Source organism: Rhinichthys klamathensis, unplaced genomic scaffold, assembly GCF_029890125.1.
Source record: "Rhinichthys klamathensis goyatoka isolate OS25496 unplaced genomic scaffold, OSU_Roscu_1.1 h1tg000571l_1, whole genome shotgun sequence".
Taxonomy (NCBI): Eukaryota; Metazoa; Chordata; class Actinopteri; order Cypriniformes; family Leuciscidae; genus Rhinichthys; species Rhinichthys klamathensis.
The window spans coordinates 1,683,095-1,704,271 of NW_026607037.1; the positions used below are offsets into that span (position 1 = coordinate 1,683,095).

At 37.9% G+C, this 21,177-nt stretch overlaps 1 protein-coding gene across 1 annotated transcript in view; it reads right to left on the reverse strand.

The window, feature by feature from the left end:
- Positions 1-1,806: 1,806 nt before the first annotated feature.
- The window catches only part of mrc2 (mannose receptor, C type 2), a 36,362-nt gene continuing 16,991 nt past the window's right edge, over positions 1,807-21,177 (reverse strand). The window contains exons 9-28 of the mRNA XM_056239804.1: positions 20,983-21,087; positions 17,850-17,965; positions 17,587-17,735; positions 17,235-17,452; positions 16,204-16,346; positions 15,229-15,316; positions 13,230-13,392; positions 12,923-13,086; positions 12,277-12,445; positions 11,936-12,078; positions 9,762-9,876; positions 9,391-9,548; positions 6,616-6,724; positions 6,292-6,530; positions 6,047-6,212; positions 4,595-4,744; positions 4,384-4,503; positions 4,110-4,289; positions 3,015-3,041; positions 1,807-2,885 (exon numbers count right to left, since the gene is read on the reverse strand). Of these exons, the coding sequence (XP_056095779.1) occupies positions 2,665-2,885; positions 3,015-3,041; positions 4,110-4,289; positions 4,384-4,503; positions 4,595-4,744; positions 6,047-6,212; positions 6,292-6,530; positions 6,616-6,724; positions 9,391-9,548; positions 9,762-9,876; positions 11,936-12,078; positions 12,277-12,445; positions 12,923-13,086; positions 13,230-13,392; positions 15,229-15,316; positions 16,204-16,346; positions 17,235-17,452; positions 17,587-17,735; positions 17,850-17,965; positions 20,983-21,087 (2,943 nt within the window). The 3' untranslated portion in view covers positions 1,807-2,664. The remainder of the gene's footprint in view (positions 2,886-3,014; positions 3,042-4,109; positions 4,290-4,383; positions 4,504-4,594; positions 4,745-6,046; positions 6,213-6,291; positions 6,531-6,615; positions 6,725-9,390; positions 9,549-9,761; positions 9,877-11,935; positions 12,079-12,276; positions 12,446-12,922; positions 13,087-13,229; positions 13,393-15,228; positions 15,317-16,203; positions 16,347-17,234; positions 17,453-17,586; positions 17,736-17,849; positions 17,966-20,982; positions 21,088-21,177) is intronic.

The following is a 21,177-nucleotide window of genomic DNA, read 5'->3' on the forward strand; positions in this document are numbered from 1 at the left end:
AACAAACAAACAAACAAACAAAAAAAGAACATTTTCATCGTCTTCCCAGGGCCTGAAGATGAATAATTTTTCTCATTCAGTAAAAAAAAAAAAAAAGTGTTTCCCGCAATCTCACTTCTATTTGTTGAGGGCTAATTCAATCTGAGCTACTCACACAAACTGTTTCACAAAGGCTTAAGGCTGAGAATAATTCTTGCATAATTGCATGACCATGTGCAAGTCATGACGGCAGTGTGTGACATCATAGTCCATGTATGTGGAGAAGTCGCATAATCTGCTGCTCTGTATGATCATCTCTATACAGTATATGGTCCAAATCAAACATGTCATTTCATACACACTGATCTGTCTGATGTCGTACTGCAGTTTCAGGCCACATGCGTCATGTCATTTCTTATAATCATATTAAAGGCCATTCTCATACAAATCTTATTTCATAGTTATAAGTAAAATACTAAGCAAAAAAAATATGTTTTAACAGTGAGCAAGAAAGTTTAAAGTGTAAAGAATAGTTTACCAGTGCTGAAATGGCGCCTCCTATCTCTAAAAACAAAGCCTTGCGAGTAAAGTTAGCACGGATACATCGAAGCACTGGTTACGGATTATTAGTGGTGTTTGCTAACGCAAGATTTACTATTATTAAGCCTCATACTTGGGGGTTAGCGATCTGAACAAACCCCTAAGCCTAAATAACCTAAAGACCAAAGGAACTTGGAGGTGAGCTCTTTTGAGTAAGCAACTAAATAGCAATGCAATAAAATTTTTTTTAGAAACCACACATCCTGACAAGCACTACTCTTAAGAGAATGTAGAAATCTAAGTCTAATGGCCTTCAAACTGCAGATTGTATATTGCTTATTAAAACCATGAGAAATAAATGTATAAAGAATATACACGGAAAAATAGTTTTTATTACTCAGTATTTTTGTCTTGTTTTTCAGTACAAATATCTAAACATTTTCTCAAGAAGCAAAATGACATAAGATATTAAGTCTTGTCTTCTGAAAAATAAAGTATCAAAATTGAGTGTTTTTACTTAAAAAAAAGGGTAAAGTATCTGCCAACTGGGTAAGAAAAATAATTTCCCTTTGAATTAAGTTTATTTTTCTTACCCTATTGGCAGATACTTCACCTTGTTTGTTTTAAGAATAAACTCACTTAATTTTGATACATCTTTCAGAAAGCAAGAAGACTAAATAGTTATTTGGCTTCTCAAGTAAATGTATCTTGATTTAAGAATGTTTAGATATTTGTGCTGGAAAACAATACTAAGGACTTTTCTTTTGCAGCGTAACAGCAACAATCCATACAACTTTACCCATTTGTAATAATAATTTGACTTGATTTCTTTGGCAAACTTATCCACAGCACTAAAACACACTTATCCACAGCACTAAAACACTCTTAGATCAGCCATCTGTGCAAATATCCAGCAGGGAGCAGTAACGCAAGTCCCCTTTCAGTCGCCAACACTTCCCGTAACTCCTGCTCACCTAAAGTCCCTCTGTACTGAAGCCCCACCTCTTACTGTCACCTCCTCTCCATCTTCTCCTCCCTTATCCCTTTTTGAAGAACCCATTCAAACCTTCACTATTCTCTCTCTCTAATGCCTTGCCCTCTTCACTCCTGTGTTCTGATTGGCTCCAGATCTGCTCCACTCGCTGACTCGACATTCCACAGCTGGCCACAGCAACGTTTCACCTCGAGGCCTTGCCAAGAGTCGAGGGGGAAAAAAGCAAAGCAAGAAAACAGGGAAAAAGAAGAACTGGAAAGAAGAACTAGAGAAAGTAAAGAAAGAAGTACAAGTTTAAGTTTCATTCCATGTACTGTTTGGATTGAGCTTTTACATGAGCTCATCACACCGGCTGAGATCAAGCAAACCGTTACAGTGAGATCAGACTTCCTGTTAGGCAGCTCTGCGTTCAGCGTGTGATTAGAGAGAGAGAGAGACACTGCGGTGCTTGTCACAGGCTCATTCACATGCACTTTCATCTGTCTATTTCTGTTCGCAGTTCTTTCTTTTTTTTTTTTTGGGGTTCTGCACCACTGAACTTCAAACATACCATCGTTTCATTTGATGTGTAATTATTATGATTATCATTTTCAGACGGATCAGCGAGGGACCTGGATTCTGACCCAGAGATAATCAAATTCAGCTGCACACATTTTGAAAAAGAGCAATAAAAAAATGGCACAACAAATAACTTCAAAAGTCACAGTCTGAAAAAGAAATACTGTTGTGGCGTTACCTTGTAGTGTGTGTGTGTGTGTGTGTGTGTGATTGTGCGCTCATAGTCTGTAAGTTCCAGTCAATGTGATTTTTAGGGGGCACTGTTCCCTTTTGGCACTAAAGGATAAAACTATGAGATTAAAAAAAACACATATAAACTATTTCAACTTCCGGATAAAGAAACAAAAAAAAAAATGCTATTTTCCACACTAGCCAATCAAAACAGCTCCTCTGAGATGGTGGGATTTGATTGGCTGACAGACTTAGATGGATTGACCTTAGGAGAAAAAAAAGTGTCAGCTCTGTTGATTTTGGTTGATCATCTGCTGCGCTCTACACAGCTCTCTCAGTGTCTTTAAAAAAAAAAAAAAACTATTTTTTCCTAAACGTAAATTCTCTCAGTCAGTTGCGAATCAGTTTGAACACATCCAGCATTATTCGCTCTGTTCGTTCAACTCCATGTCTGAAACAAGAATGTTTTTTTCTGATTCTTCAGAGGGGGCGGAGTTAGTGCGGCTGTACCGAGCGCTCTCATAGGCGCCCGTAGAGCCAAAGCTCCGCCTACGATACAGATAAATCCCACCCACCACCAGAGCGATCAGAACAAGTGCTGCCACCAGGACCTGAATTAAGACATGGAGATGGTTGACCTCAGCTGGAAGAAAGAGAAAAAAAAAAATAAGAAAATGACAAGCAACTTTAAGATTATTCATTCAACAGGTTTTTGATAATGTTGTCACCATATTTTAGGTAAATGTGAGGTTTAAATATGATTATAACTTACGGTGAAATACAGGATCTATTGCGGCTCCTAATGAAAAAGGGAAATACAAAAAAAAAGGAAAATTGGGCTCAAGATTGTGAATCATTGTATTAGCATTTCTTCCATTTCATACATTCTTAGATATTTATTTTTTCCTTGAGGTCAACTTATCATTTTCAACATTTCTTGTTATAAACTACTGTTTTTGGTTGGTAAGATATTGTACTGTTTTAGAAGTCTCTTATGTTCAACAAGGCTGCATTTATTTGATAAAAATACAGTAAAAACTGTAATATTGTGAAATATTACAATAAAGCAATTTATTATTTTAAAAAGCAATTTATTCATGTGAAGGCAAAACAGTCATTACTCCAGTCTTCAGTGTCACATGATCCTTCAGAAATCATTCTAGTATGCTGATTTGATGCTCAAGAAACATTTCTTATTATCAATGTTAAAAATATTTGTGCCACTTAATATTTTTGTGGAATTGTTTTTCAGGATTGTTAATAAATAGAAAGTTCAAAAGAACAGTTTTTATAATATCATACATGTCTTTACTCTCAGTTTTGATCATTTTAATGCATCCTTGAATGTATCATTACTTTTGCATGACCACCATTTATCACCTGCTTATTGACCTTTAAAAATCAATGAGTCAGAAAAATCATTTTTTCTGTTGTGCTCTTGATTGATTGATTGATTGATTATCCCAATGGGGACATTTTTGTTGCTTGTGTTTCAACAAGTTCTTAAAGGTTCATCAAAAAATTCTGTCATTTTTAATTCATCCTCAAATCGTTCCAAACCCTTAAGACATTCGTTCATCTTCAGAAGACTAATGAAGATCTTTTTAATGAAATCTGAGCTACCACTTCAAGCCCCAGAAAGGTAGTAAAGACATCATTACATGAGGGGGATTAATTAATGACAGAATTTTCATTTTTGGGTGAACTAACCCTTTAAGAATTCTATGTACACATACTTTTGGAGTCTGGATGAGTCTGGATGAAACTGTGGTTACACATAGGAATGTTTAAATAAGTTGGTGCTCTTGTGTAGCATTTTTCTATATGCAGATATATCATGTTTCCATATGCATGTGACAGTCAATACCTCGTGGTCGTTTACAGATGACTCCATGTGTACGGTTTTTACAGGACCCAGGCCTCCAGAGGCCCGTGTTGCTCTGAACCCAGAAGCAGCTGTTGGCGGACAGCATGCTCAGATTAGCGTCCTGCTGCTCCCAGTTACTGTAGTCCACTACTTCACTGTCGGACCACTCCAGACTGCCTTCTGTAGAATCAAAGACAAACATGGAGGTCTAAATAAAGGAGATCCAAATTTAAGGTCAATAAAGAAAACAAGTGTTAATTATTAACCATCTTGCCTTTGGAGTTAAAGACCATTCCAAGCCAAGCGCCGTGGGCCTGTTGTTGAAAACTTTGCATGTGCTCCCACACAAAACCATTCTCGTTTTCATCTAATATTGACAACAGCTTAGCTCCCACTGAGAAAAACAACAACAAGATTACCGAAGTTTTATTGTGTAATATGTTCCTGTGCTGTTCTTGTTGGCTTTTCCTGTGTGTGGACGTTACCTTTGCCACACGTGCGTATGGCCTCGTGTTTAAACTGTATCTCGTGCAGGATGAACGAGTAGCAGTGATTTCTGAAAGGAACCCAGGACCAATTACCTACAGGATGTGGGCAAATACCTGGATACATCCACCTGTGGTCTATCCTTCTCTCTGACAGAAACAGAACAAGCAAAATGCTATTAGAACACGCCTGCAAATGTAGTGCAAAAATAACACCACAGACACAGATCCAAACACACATTGGCTATGTCTGGAATGGAACATTTGTAAAAAAATAGTTTTTGGTCATTTAAAATAATGTGGAAATAAAATACTGTTTAAATATTAGATGGAAAACTCAAATTTAACAACTTACAAAAATTAGATATGCCTTATAAACTAAATGAAATAAATACGTTTTAGTGCTAAAATTACTCAAACTAAAACTGAAATAAAAAAAGCTGTATAGAAATATAACACAACTAATAAAAATGATAAAAGCAAATGACTTAAACTAAAATTGTCTGAAAATAATACAATAATCAGGGGTGCACATAACGATAAAAATAAGGACTTTTGCTTTGAGTACCAACATTTTTGGGAACAGGTGAGTTACTGGAGTAGGATTATTCTCCATCTCTGGTAAGAAAGCAATCATGATGATAAGTGTGTTCATTAGTGATGGGAAACCGAGGCTTTCTGAAGCGTTTAAAGCTTTCATCAAATTGTGCCGAAAATCGGTCCAAAACATTCAAACGGAATAAAATGGAATCCAGAACAATTAAAACGGAATTAAAAAATAAATTGGAACATCATCTACCATGTTTGAGAGAAAAGAAGATAGTGAGGAGAGCAGTCAGGTGGAAAGTGATGACGACAGATTGTAGTAAAGTGTGAGGGCAGCAGTGGCTCAGTGGTTCATGTAGGTTGTCTACAAACCATAAGGTTGGTGGTTCAATCCCCGGTTCCACCTGACCAAGATAGGTGTCCATGAGCAAGACACCTAACCCCAGCTGCTCCCGACGAGCTGGATGGCGCCTTGCATGGCTGACACCGCCGTCGGTGTATGAATGGGTGAATGTGAGGCAATATGTAAAGCCATTGGGTCTGTGAAAGCGCTATATAAATGCAGTCCATTTACCATTTATCAAGCAGCATATATGGTAGGTGCTCCCTTGAGAACCAGACCTAAAAAAGTTATGTGCACCCCTGGATATAATAGTATATAAATACTACTACTAAAATAACTATTTTATACACTGAATATTGCTTGCTATAATAAAAAAAAGTACAGAAAATCTGTATCCCAATCAAAGAGTGAGCTAACTTTGGATGCATACTGCACATTTTGGTCAGTGTAGTAGGCTACTTCATCTGGAAATTCCATGCATTTAAAAAATTTACATTCTGTCCAAAGAATATTACACAAAAGTATAGCATGCCATTCTGAAATATACTGTAACATTTCCTTACCTGTGTTAATTTCACAGATGGCTGCATTTAATTTTGTATTACAAGCGGCCACAGTCCATTGGCCCTCAGTGGTCATGTGACCACATCCATACATATGATTGGGCTCTCCATCCCGCCAGTCACTAAAAGAGATCTCCTCTTCGCCCAACCATGTGTAGCTTCGCCCCTGGAAATACAAGAAGCTTTTGCTGAAGCTCTGACATGTCAGGAGATGAGACGTACAACATGCACAACATGTCACTCACCCCATCGTTGTGTAGTGCAATCCAGGCGGGTTTGCGGAGAGTGCTGAGGAGAAGGGTGAGGTAGGCATGTTGCCGTGGGTCCCGTACTGCAGCCAGTGTTCCATTAATGGATTCACACACCTGTAGAGCTGCATGCCAGTCCAGACTCTTCTGCAAGATCCGGTACTGCACGCCATCGAATTCTAATGAGCCATCTAATGATGGGGGAAGAGGGTCCAGGCCAGGGGGCAGGGCAGGGTCTGGAAACACATGCACACAGGAAATATAACACAGCATATGCAATGCATATTTGTGTGTGTCTGTGAATTTGAGATGTTCCTGTACCTTTATCCTTCATGCAGATGAAGCCATGTTTCTCTGTGTCACACTTGCGAGACGCCCACATGCCCATCATCCGTTGAGGACTACCGTGGAGAAGCACTACGCAGTTACCCTAATGGGACACACATATTCATATTGATGGGTAAATTTCTAAGTTTACAAATAATAGATACTACAGACAGACAGACAGATAGACAGACAGATAGATAGATAGACAGAAAGACATATAGATAGATAGACAGACAGACAGACAGACAGACAGACAGATAGATAGATAGATAGATAGATAGATAGATAGATAGATAGATAGATAGATAGATAGATAGATAGATAGATAGAAAGATATGCATACAGACAAATATATAGACAGACAGACAGATAGATAGATATATAGACAGACAGACAGAGAGATAGATAGACAGACAGACAGACAGATAGATAGACAGACAGAGAGACAGACAGATAGATAGATAGACAGACAGAGAGACAGGTAGATAATAGTTATAAGACAGAAGACAGATAGATAGATAGATAGATAGATAGATAGATAGATAGATAGATAGATAGATAGATAGATAGATAGATAGATAGATATACAGACAGATGTATAGACAGACAGACAGATAAATAGATAGATAGATAGATAGATAGATAGATAGATAGATAGATAGATAGATAGATAGATAGATAGATAGATAGATAGATAGATAGATATACAGACAGACAGAGAGACAGGCAGATATATAGACAGACAGACCGACAGACAGAGAGACCGATATATATATATATATATATATATATATATATAGATAGATAGATAGATAGATAGATAGATAGATATACAGAAAGACATATAGATAGATAGACAGACAGACAGACAGATAGACAGATATACAGACAGATAGATAGAGACAGATATATAGACAGACAGACATATAGATAGAGATAGATATATAGATAGACAGGTAGATCTATATATTGATAGATATACAGACAGACAGAGAAACAGACAGATATATAGACAGACAGAGGTAGATAGACAGACAGACAGATATATAGACAGACAGAGAAACAGACAGATATATAGACAGACAGAGGTAGATAGACAGATATATAGACAGACAGACAGATAGATAGATAGATAGATAGATAGATAGATAGATAGATAGATAGATAGATAGATAGATAGATAGATAGATAGATAGATAGAGAGACAGAGAGACAGGTAGATAATAGTTATAAGACAGAGGACAGATAGATTGATAGATAGATATACAGACAGACAGACAGAGATACAGGCAGATATATAGACAGACCGACAAATAGATATATAGACAGATATATAGACAGACAGACAGATATATAGACAGACAAACAGACAGATAGCTATATAGATAGATATACAGACAGACAGAGAGACAGACAGATATATAGACAGACAGATATATAGATAGAGATAGATATATAGACAGACAGAAAGACAGACAGGTAGATAGAGATAGATATACAGACAGACAGATATATAGACAGACAAACAGACAGATAGCTATATAGATAGATATACAGACAGACAGAGAGACAGACAGATATATAGACAGACAGACAGATATATAGACAGACAGACAGATAGATAGACAGACAGACAGATATTTAGACAGACATACAGATAGATAGATAGATAGATAGATAGATAGATAGATAGATAGATAGATAGATAGATAGATAGATATATACAGACAGATAGATAGACAGACAGAAAGATAGACAAACGGACAGACAGACAGACAGATAGACTGTCTGTATCTATCTATCTATATGTAAGAATGATAATGTCAACAATTAAGGAAGTAGCTACCTTTGTTTTTCTTTATTGTTTTTCGCTTAACTGTAACAGTCCGGGGTGGGTCTAAATAAGTTTGACTTCTTCCCACTCCATTTCGAGCAATTGACTGATTTATGTTGTCAAAAATCCAATGCTTCTTATTGCCTTTGTTATATGTCACTATATTGCTCGAAATAAAATAAATTAATTCATTCATTCATAGACAGACAGACAGACAGACAGACAGACAGACAGACAGACAGACAGACAGACAGACAGATAGATAGATAGATAGATAGATAGATAGATAGATAGATAGATAGATAGATTTAGTCATTATAGATAGATAGGTAGATAGATAGATTCAGTCATTATAGATAGATAGATAGATAGATAGATAGATAGATAGATAGATAGATAGATAGATAGATAGATAGATAGATAGATAGATAGATAGATAGATAGACAGATAGATAGATAGATAGATAGATAGATAGATAGATAGATAGATAGATAGATAGATAGATAGATAGATAGATTCAGTCATTATAGATAGATAGGTAGATAGATAGATTCAGTCATTATAGATAGATAGATAGATAGATAGATAGATAGATAGATAGATAGATAGATTCAGTCATTATAGATAGATAGGTAGATAGATAGATTCAGTCATTATAGATAGATAGACAGACAGACAGACAGACAGACAGACAGACAGACAGACAGACAGACAGACAGATAGACAGACAGACAGACAGACAGACAGATAGATAGATAGATAGATAGATAGATAGATAGATAGATAGATAGATAGATAGATAGATAGATAGATAGATAGATAGATTCAGTCATTATAGATAGATAGATTCAGTCATTATAGATAGATTCAGTCATTATAGATAGATAGATAGATAGATAGAGTCATTAATACAAATAAAAAAACAATCCAGTACCGGGCTTTTCATTTGTCTGTTGTCCACTGGTTCTCCAGGGGCCCAGTTAGTGTAGCTAAGCAACCCAGGTTCAAACCACCTGAACTGAGCCTGAGATTCTGAAGTGAGCCCCACCCACACATGGAAACTGCTGTTGGGTAACACAGTCAAAAGGAACGCTGACGAGAGAGAAAGAAATCGATAAAATTCGAGGTTAGCCTGGTAAGTTATTGCAACACAAAAAACAGGGCCCTAGGCACCACACACGTTGGGGCATGTTAGTCCCAAGATTCATAATAGTTATCTATATGATTCTTATACTTTCATAAAAAAAAAATTCTTTTTCGCGTAACCTAGCTTCACTTTCTATAGTGTGAGTGGGTTTGATTTACCCTGAACTCTGTGGTTTGGCACTGTCACTAGCGTGGCTCTATGTGTCAGACACGTCTTGGAGGCAGCCTCCCAAGTGCTACGACTCGACAGGTCCTCTCCAAACACCTTATAACACTGTTGGAAAATGAGGGAAAGAAACAGAATTCAGAGATTACTGATATGTGAAAATGTGCAATGTGAATATTCCTGGGAGAAAGGCCAGCTCTGTATTTCCTTACATTCTAAAACACATCAAGAGAGTCAGCACACTCTACCAAAGAAGAAGTCATCAAATGTGAGATAAAAACAATATTTTACTGGAAAAAAGGGCAAATGTTTCGGTCACATGTGACCTTTGTCAATGTCAAGCTTACAATCATAGACAGTAAAAGAAATGGACACAGCGACCCCATAGACTTCAACGGAGAAAGTCAATTAGAAGCACTCACTTCCTAATTGCCAAGCGCACTGCGCAGGCTCAAACTGAGCTTGACGACGTAGATGTGACGTGAGCAACCTGTCTCACAGTTGTACGTCTTCTAGTAGCTGTGCCAAGGGGAATCTGAATCATTCCCTTCCGAATCTTGCAGAGCCGGAGATCGTGAGTATTAGCTGTCCATGAGCTAGCAGCAGGAGCAACTTTACAACTCTCTATGGGCTTCTCCCTTGACTTTATCAACCTCCACGTCCCCCATATTGCGCGCGAGCTTCTACTTCTGTCTATACGGTAATTTCTCTACTGTGCGACAGAGAGTCGCGTGTTATGACGCAATCGTTAGCCTATTTTTACAAAAACTGCTTCTACGGGGCCATAACGTAAGATACAAGGTAATGGAGGCTTTATACATTGTCGTGTTTCTTTAGAAATAAACAATGGACAAATGGAGTCTTTAAACGCCTCAGATGTAAAGTTATTAAAATGAATGGGAGTCAATGGAATGCTAACATGAGGTGAAGGCTTGTTAGCCAATGGCGGCCCCCGGGGAGACTTCAGTTTCCGGCTGGTGGATTACCCCCTTGCTTACAATCAAGGGGGTAATCCACCAGCTGGAAACTGAAGCTTCGCTTGGGAGCCGCCATTGTAGCAGACTATCACTTGCTGTTAGCATTCCATTGACTCCCATTCATTTTGGCGTCACTTTGACAGCGAATAACTTTACATCTGAGGCGTCCAAAGACTCTTTTTGTCCATTATTTATTTCTTAAGAAACACGACAATGTATAAAAGCCTCCATTACCTCTTACGTTATGGCCCCGTAGAAGCCGTTTTTGTAAAAATAGGCTAACGATTGCGTCATAACCACGGGACTCTCTGTCGCACAGTAGAGAAAATTACCGTATAGACAGGAGGAGAAGCTCGCAGGCAATCTTTTACTGTCTATGAGGCAATCAGGTGGACATGGAGGCATAAAGTCAAGGGAGAAGCCCATAGATAGAGAGTTCATAAGCAACGGGACAAAATATTTCAACAACAGATTTGTTTCAGATTTCAATTCAGATTCGTCTCGGCACAGCTACTAGAAGGTCAGAACGGTTGCTCACATCACATCTACGTCGTCAAGCTCAGTTTGAGCCTGCGCAGTACGCTCAGCCATCAGGAAGTGAGTGCTTCTAATGGGCTTCAATTTTCTCCATTGAAATCTATGGGGTCGCTGTGTCCATTTCTTTTACTGGCTATGCTTACAATGCTTAGCGCAGGAGCCATCTTAATTTAAGGAGTCACATGGTTACATAGATCACATGATCAACCAGTATTATAAGCATCATGATATAAATAGATAGTTTACATCAAATTAGAGAACAATAACTACTTATATGATTAACAAGAAGAGTTCCTGACTAGTCTTACATTCTAAAGAAAAAATATATATAATCAAAATGTAATATCTTGCTTCATCAGTGAAACGACAGATTTTCTGACTGGTCTGATTTTTATCCATTTATCCCTGTTTTTACCCTACCTTTAAAAAAAAAAATCACTTTTCCTGATCTAATAAATTCCTGAACAGTTGCAGTTAAGACAAAGTAATGATACATTTCTTAAAAAGTATAAAGTTTATATATATAAAAAAATAGATGAACCTAAAACCAAAAGGCTGAAATAACAAAATTTGAATGCAAACTATTTTTTTTTTAACTACAGCGTAGCCTTGCAAGTGTAAAAGTAGACAGGTTATGGGAGTGAATTTCTGACCTTGTGTAGAAAAGGACTCCAGCCCTGGGGGCAGCCGGCGGGTATGAGAGGAGGAGCGGGTGTGGGAGGGATGGTACCCGTCACATTTACCCTCTTACACACGTACGGAAGATCGACGTGACACCTCTGGTCTGACCAGTCACCTGAGAAAACATTAAAGCAATTCACTTAACTCACTGCTGTTGAATCACATTATTCCACAAAATAACCTGGACATTCAAAAGTGTTGAACCTTAAGCCCATGGACCACTAAGTTTATTAAATTATAAATGTTTTAAAATGTGCAGTCAAAACCGGTGCATGTCAAATCAAGGTAAAGATGACATATTTTCTGGTCAAACCTTTTGAGGCGGAGATTTGGACACATTTGGGGTCTTTGCTGATTGGTCGAGGCTGTCCTAGTCCCCAGGACACATAGTTGAGCACCGAATGATCAGACCACCTTAATCTCCCATCGTTCTTAAATGTGTGTAACCCAACCCACCACAGATCATTTTCTTTGCGGGACATCTAGACACAGTGAAATATACAAATCTTGGTTGGTATTTCAAATACATTTCATATACAGTTAAGATTAAAAGTGTATATATATATATATATGTGTGTGTGTGTGTGTGTGTGTGTGTGTGTGTGTGTGTGTGTGTGTGTGTGTGTGTGTGTGTGTGTGTGTGTGTGTGTGTGTGTGTAAACTATCCATTTAAAATATCCACCCCAAAATGAAATATTTTAAATTTACTCTCATGTCATTCCAGCTCCATATTACATTCACAATACAAATCACTATTACCAGTCAACGCCCTGATATTCTGTCTGAGATTTAATTTTGTGTATCATATAAGAAAGAAAATAATGTAAGGTTGTCATGACATGAAGGAAATGCTGACAGTATTTTCATTTGGGTGAATTATTCCTTTAAGTCTAGATCACAATAGCTGTCATAAGGATACATCTTAGAGGAGAGTGTGTGTTTGTGTTATGTGTGCATACCTTGCGTAAAGTGCTAACCAAAAACTGATTCTCCTTAGGAGAGTGCATGGAGACCAGAGAGGCGTCGAACCAGGAGCAGATCCTCTGAGCCTGGTCCCACGTGGAGCGATGTTCAAACATTTTATACTGGGCCTCCTCAAAGTCAACCCACTCTAAACCAGTGTCTACACAAAGACACACACTTATAGTAATCTCACATTACTTAGATTCAAAATCACAAACAAGCTTGTTTCGATTATATTACGGTGTTATATTTCTAAAGGCAAAAAAAAAAGAAGATAACATGGTAACGTGCACTGTGACAGACCTTCATGGCTCTCGGGTTCCTCATCTACCTTCCCTTTAGGTATTTTGCAGATCCAGTCTAGCTCAGACTCACAGTGTGATACCAGCCAGTTGGTGTCAGCCATGTTAGCTGCTCCGCACTCAGCAGAACCATAATTCCCTCTGCCAAAGTTCTGATAGGCCACCTGAAAGAGAAAAAAGATTATAGACTTTATATTGTAGAATTCCAAGAAAAAAGCTAGTGTGGCGGTACTATAGTAAAGTAATGGTAGCAGATCACAATACCATGGTACATTGATATTTGCCAAGGTACTTCAAAGAATACAATGGTAGTACATTTTTGTTAATTTGATATTTTAGTTCACCCAAAAATGAAAATTATGGTCCGTAAGATTTTTAATTTTCTTTATTTTTGAGCACAAAAAGTATTCTCGTAGCTTCATAACATTAAGGTTGAACCACTGTAGTTACATGGACTGTTTTTAACGATGTCTTTACTACCTTTCTTGGCCTTGAAAGTGGTAATTACATTGCTGTCTACGGAGGGAAGAAAGTTCTCAGATTTCATCAAAAATATCTTCATTTGTGTTCTGAAGATGAACGAAGGTCTTATGGGTTTGGAACAACATGAGTAATTAATAACAGAATTTTTATTTTTGGGTGAACTAACCCTTTAAAGGGGTCATATAATGGTACATGCACTTTTACAAGTTGATTGTACTGAAATGTGTGTTGGCAGTGCCTGTACACCACCATCATAAACTGATAAAAATCCATCCAGTGTTTTTGTTTTAATCTCCTTATATGTTTTCCCCTGCCTCAAATTGAGCCGTTCGTTTTTGTGACGTCAATAAAACGGACGCCCCTCCCACGATTGTTGATTGACAGGAGTCAGCACAGGAGTTTCAACACAGACCCGCCCTCGCTCGTGAGAGCTGTCAATCATAGTCTGCGCGGACCGGCGCGATCATTGTTGATATGCTGGAGCACTGTCTATGAGCAGAATGGCGTCTAAGCGATTGTGGTGTTCTGTTCTTGGGTGTAATAACGAACACAGCAGTCATTTTAATGTTCCCAAATCCGAACCGCTGAAGACGCAGTGGCTGAGTTTGTTTTCGAAGGGAATATTCCCCACGAGCAACGTCAATGCTTTCATGTTTGCGCGAATCATTTCACACCAGACTGCTTTATAAACGAGGATCAGTATAAAGCTGGATTTGCTAAGAAGCTGCTCGAATAAAGGAAGAAGCTGCCATGAATAAAGGATCGGTACCAGATATTCGTGTTCCTGCTGAATCTCCAGAAGAACTGAAGTGAGTGTAACGTTTTATTAAACTTTATATTAATATATTAATCTTTGCAAATCGCTAGCTGCACGCTTCACAATGAATGCGGCTAAGGTTTACACTCAGGGTACATTACGGCATGTTTTCTATGTACGACGTTCTCAATATAATTCATAATCCCACGTTTATACTGAACAATCTCTATGGCTCTGTGAACAATGCGTTATGGTTATTGTGTTACAAACGGTGTATGCACAGAACAGAGGGGCGGAGTGAGCGCAGCTCATGATCATTTAAAGTCATATGCACTGAAACGGCGTGCTGAAAACAGAGCTGTTTTTGACCAGGTAAAATAAGTGTTTTCTTACAATACTAATGAGAATTTTTAATTAAAGTATATTACAAAGTTTTAATTTAGACCCTAAAGAATCATATTAGCTTGTACAAAAATGGCATTATATGGCCCCTTTAAGAATCTATTTTTGCTCTATGGCAGTGGCTCTCAAACAGGGGGTCGGGGCCCACTAGAGGGCCTCAGCAAACTTCCAAAGGGCTCTCATAATTATTGAAAATTAGACAAAACAAGCACTAAATTCAACATTCTTAATTCATACTGGATATCATTTATTATCCTGGCTTAGTATTAACCATTCATATTATTAAAATATTCAGTATACACACTGCTGTAGTACAATGAAATACAATGAAAAATTCACAGTATTTTCAGAAACTCACAGCTGATCCGTCACTCCATGTCCAACTGTCACTATTCCGGCGTGAAATCCCGATCCATATCCAGTGCTGCTCATGATCCTCCGCCTCCCTGTCCACACAGCCAATCAGAAAGCATATACTACTATACCTTTAACAGGCAGTTTTCACATGATGCATTCTACTCATAAAAGGTAAGTTCGACTAAATGAGGCGCTGCGCAGACCAATCGCAATGAATTCTGATTATACATTTTGTTAAAGACGAGACCAGCCGCCCCAAATCAGCTGCACAGGCTCTGAGGACGACACAGCTGTTTCACTATCGGCCTGATTCGCATTCAGCTCAGCTGATGCTCACAAATTTGTGTTTTTAAAACAGTAAAAACTCTTCTCATGTAATCTTACTGTTATATTGTGTCATATTTATCCAAATAAACCTGATTAACATCAATAAAATTATAAATATATAATATATACATTTATATTATTAATGTCTATAAAAATATAGAGCCACTTTATTGGTATTTAAATACTACAGGCTTATGTTGAACTTTATTCTTGTACATTTTGCACTGTATTAAGCAGTACATAAAGTAGTGAATGAAAAATGTTTCTGTTGCTTCATGAAAACCTCTGAAACTTCAGTGTATTTGACAAATATTGCATCTAATGCACTTCATCTGTGATAATGTACGCAAACACCTCGTGAGCGTCACTACAGGACTACAGGAAGTAGAAAGTGTCTGACTTCTTGTCTCCGTTTTCAACTCCTCCCCGCCTGCAACAGGCACATCTCGCCCGTCGGCGGAAGCCTAGCATAGTTCAACTATTGTTTAAGATAATAACTAATCTTACACATAAAAAACATAAAGACATTCTATTTCTGGAGTATTTGAGTGTAAAAACTGGTGAATAAAGAAAACTTTACAAAAACATGAATTCTCACACCCTCATATGTTACAAACACAAACCTGAACCCTTCATCACACACACCTACCCGAAGGCCTCATGGAGGATCTGGAAGACAAAGGCTTCTTCCTCCGGTGTGCTGAAGCTGGCGAGCTGAGCTCCATGTTTCTGGCAGAATTTGTGAGCTTGAATCCAAGTCAATCTCTTCTCCAGTGCGCTTGCATGAAAGACCTACAAAAGCACAGCGATCACTGACACCAGGGCTGGACAAAATTCAGTTTTTAAGAATATGCTCAGTTTCTGAATTGAACAGCAACACTAACAGGAGGTTGATCTGGAATTTGAATCGGAATGACAGGAAGAAGAATTTACTGGATACTTCAACTCAAAAGATTTGTGATTATTAATTTTGTGATAAATTTGTGGTCATTAATTGTGACATTTTATTCCATGATAGGTTTACTTATTTCTAAACAATTACTGTCAAAACAATTAATGCAGTCACCAAAAAGAGATTTTAATTTCAGCACCATGAAATATCCATGATTTGTTTGACTGCATTGTAAAGACTTTAGGTTAAATTAGAGAGCAATCTGGGAAAATAAATGTTTCAATTGTTAATATAATATAATCTATCTGAAAAGATTCATACAAAAAAAACCCGACACTAACAGAAATTAATTTGTTTAGCACTTTTCACAATACACTTTGTTTCAAAGCAGCTTTACAGAAAATCATGATGTTAATTTTAATAATATCTAAATTTCTTCATGCCTGGTAGTTGCATTTAGCAGACTAGTGCTGGGCCATAATATAGTTTACATTTTGCAACGATACAAGCAATCAAGCAGTTGAGATTTACTAATATATATATATTGCCCTATGCGAAGATAAAGCTTTTTTATAAAGAGCTGGGTGATAATAGAAATGAATTTTGCAATTTAAAAACATCAGACTGTTTGATTTGCTATATTGTATATATCGCTGTATGTGAGTGAACTGTATAGATCTAGATATAGATTTATATATAGAATCTGCATCCAAATACAAATTCAGTTCAAATTGGAATTTACAAGCCGATTTCAATTCCAAAGTGGTGCACAGCTGTGACAGACACACCTTGTAGCAGTGGTGGAACGTATTGGTGCTTTTCCATTCTGATGGGCATGACCCTGTCAGGGAGGGCGTAGGCTGAGGAGCAGGAGGGCTGGGGATGAAAGAAGTGTCCTGATTCTGTTTGCAAATGTATTTGGAGCGGACGCTGGCACAGTCCTTCACCTCCCACAGACCCATGGCCTGACCTGCCACCATCACCACACAGCCTCCCTTCATCCGTACTGCACATCAAGCCGGTTCATGATTAGCATTTTTATGGTTTAGTACCAAATGATAAAAGGAATGATATATAGACACAAGCTATTCAGCTCCACACATGCTCATCTCATAAATACGGCCGTGTGTGTTTCTGTACCTGGTTCGTCTCTGTTCCAGTTGGTGTATGTGAGCTCGTCTCCCGTTATCCAGTGGAAAGGGCCGGTGCTATTCTCATTATACAGGCCGAGCCAGAACTGATCAACAGACCGTCCGAACACCAGGCTGCTCACAAAGGCCTGCTCAAACCTGGAAACACGCACACAAGCACCTCATAAGTTACTCTATAATTTAGTGATTTCAGGAAAAAGCACACAAGCTGAATACAAATCCAGTCCATGTTGCTAGGCTTGTGTCCAGTACCTGTTATTAATAATGGCGAGCGTAGCATTGTTGCTAGCGCACATTCCTTTTGCATCACCAAAGGGTAGAGATTCTTCTCCAACCTTGAAACAGGAAGGACTGTGCCATCTCCAGCCCTGAGGAGATTCACCAGAGGAAAAGAGTTTGCTGGGTTATAATGCATTATATTATTCTTGCTTGAAAAATATTGCACTGATAGATGCTCCCAAACAGTTCAGCATTTTTTTTAACCTAGAGATTTTTAAATGTTAAATGTTTTATGTATCGATACACCTGAAAGAAAACCATTTGTGGGGGCATAATCTGGAAATTTGTTTGAAAATTATTTCAATTGTTTGCATTTAATTTTTCTAATTAAATGCATGCCCACCAGCACAAACTAGCATAAACCAGTCTGGACTAGCAAGGAATTAGACCATACTGGTCTAAGCTGGTTCTGTTCGTAGGTGAATTTGACCTATGGCAAAATTAATTAAGTCCCCCTTCCCCCCTCCCAAAAAATTAGAAGAACAAAACATGCACACACACGTTTGTTTCACTATATTAGTGAGGACATTGCATAGACTTCCATTGTTTTTATATCAGGTTAATGATATTTTATTTTGCCTACCCCTACCCCTAAACCTACCCAATTACAGAAACATGTGCAAAACACTAGATTTAAATAGAAAGATGTTTTGGACGATTTTTAAGCCTTTTTAACCAGTGAGGACCAGTAAAATGTCTTCACTCATCAGTTGTCATAATATTTCACTAAGTGAGGACATTTGGGCTTCACAAGTACAGAATAGCCAAACTTGTACACACAAATACACACATACACACACTGACACCCACATTTTAAGGAATGTATCTAAATGACACGTCAGCACTTGGCACGAGGCGGTAACTTGACCTGTCTGCCGGCTGTCTGTTTAAGACATAACTGAGAGACAGATGTGTTCTCTCATTGTCTGACAATGACAAACTCACAATGACTTTAATAAACATTATATGCTCTAACTAGATTTTCATCTACAGAAAGTGCTTGCTAAGCAGCAAAAGAATAGTTTTAATGCCTTATAAATTAATTGCAATTTGTAAAGCTCAATACAGGAAGAACGTGGAAGAGAGATTAACAATAATATGCAATGTAGATACATTTTGATTTCAAAAGTTTGGGGTCAGTAGGATTTTTAAAAATATATTTGAAAGAAGTCTCTAATGCTCACCAAGGCTGCATTTATTTGATAAATAAAATGTATTATTACAACTTAAAATAACTGTTTTCTATTTTAATATTATCATGTTTAAGGTTTTCCCCCCTCCATGTTAGTTCTTGTGTCTTGGTTCCCTTGTGTGCGCTCATTTGTTTTCATAGTAATCCATTGTGTTCACCTGTCTTGTTTAGCTCCATATTTTGGTCTTTATATTCATACCCTCACTCTGTTCAGTTCAGTTCTGTGTCTGGTGTTGTGTATGTTAAGCTTGGTTTATGTTACTCCTGTGTTGCTCTCCTGTGCCAGAGTGTTTTGTTTTATTTAGTTCAATAAAGTAAGACTGCTGCTAACACATCCTCTCCTTGCCTCATTGTGAAATCAACCATGACAAATATATTTTAAAAAAAATTACAATTTATTCCTGTGATGTCAAAGCTGAAATTTCAGCATCATTGCTTCAGTCTTCAGTGTCACATGATCCTCCAGAAATCAGTCTAATACGCTGATTTGCTGCTTAAGAAAAATTTGTTATCATTATCAATGTTAAAAATAGTTGTGCTATTTAATATTTTTGTAGAAATCCTGATTATTATTTTCAGAATTCTTTGATGAATAGAAAGTTTGAAAGAACAGCATTTATTTGAGATAAATCTTTCTTAACATTATACTGTAAATGTCTTTACTGTCACTATTGAGGAATTTAATGCATACTTCCTGAATAAAAGTAAAATCTTTGAATGGTGGTGTAAATAAATCAATCAATCATAATAAACCAATCAATATTCAGTAGGCAGATTTTGTGCTAATGGAATTGCTGACGGTTAGATTTTAATGAATGATCATTCTATCAGTGTAAGTCAAAAATTGCTGAAATGATCTACAAAATGAAGTTTTAATGGGACTGGAGTCCCATAAGTTAATTGTGGAGTAGAAAAATAAAAGGAAAATTTAAAAAAAATACTGGAAAGCACTGTAATTATATGAAACTGACGAGGCACACGTCACTTTTACTAATGCTTTAATGTGATTAAAACAACCCCCAACCCTAAATATTCAACTGGAACAAACAACCATCCATTTGTGCTACGGATATGAATGAAATCTCAAATTGTGCGGCTTACTAAAGAAATGTGTGCTTTTATTTCTTAGATCCCACAGACCTGCATTAGAGGAGGGGCCTGAGTCATATCTCTAGAGCAGACCATCACAGTGCAACCACCCAGACCTGCATAGCAAGCATCATACTAAAAACCAATCTGAACACTTTTACGACCAAAGAGCAACGCCCTGGTTTTGCATGTGCAAGAAAAGAAGGGAAAGAAGTAACTTAGTCAAACAGTCTAGTAACCTCTGAACTCTGACCTAGCTGATGGCATCCAGGGTCACAGTTCTTATTTAACAGGGTCACAGCAAGATAACTGCAATAATGCACACATGCACACACTCATTCAAAACAAAGGGGTTTCATGTAGAGAGACCTGAAAGAAATGGGTGGAGGGGTGACAGACAGAGGCAATGAGAATGAAATTTCGCCGATATATGCATATTTTGTGTCTGGGAGTGCAACTTGGTCCATGACCTCAAACTTTTTTGAAAACAGTTATGAGTTATGAAGACTAGCGTGTGTGAGTCAGACTTCACTGTTTATTGTATGCTTCTGGCAGGTCTGGGTCTACTGACCACATCTGGAGTTTTAACAGCATGACACAGCAGCGACTGTGAATAGAGGCTTTATGCAGAGAGAAAGAGGGCGATGGGGGGGGGGGGGGGGGGGGGTTGGGGGGATCCAGCTAAACAGAAGAAACAAACAGAAGTCTGCAGGAGCTGCAGAGAACAAAACAAGAACGGATAATTACAGGGTTAAACCAAATGAAAAGGGAAGAATGACAAAGACGAATGGAAGACGGAAGGAATAAGGCAACAGAGTGATTTACCCGTTTGCAGCCGTGGTCCTCTATCCGGTCGTCAGCCTTCTGAGCCGGTTTCTTACAGATCGAGGGCAGCGAGTAATTACATGGGCTATCGTTCCAGCGGCCCTCCTACAAACACACAAACACACACACATACTGTATAATGAGGGGTTATCGCTATGAAGCTGCTGTAAATTTAGCCTTTTAGGACCGCTGTCT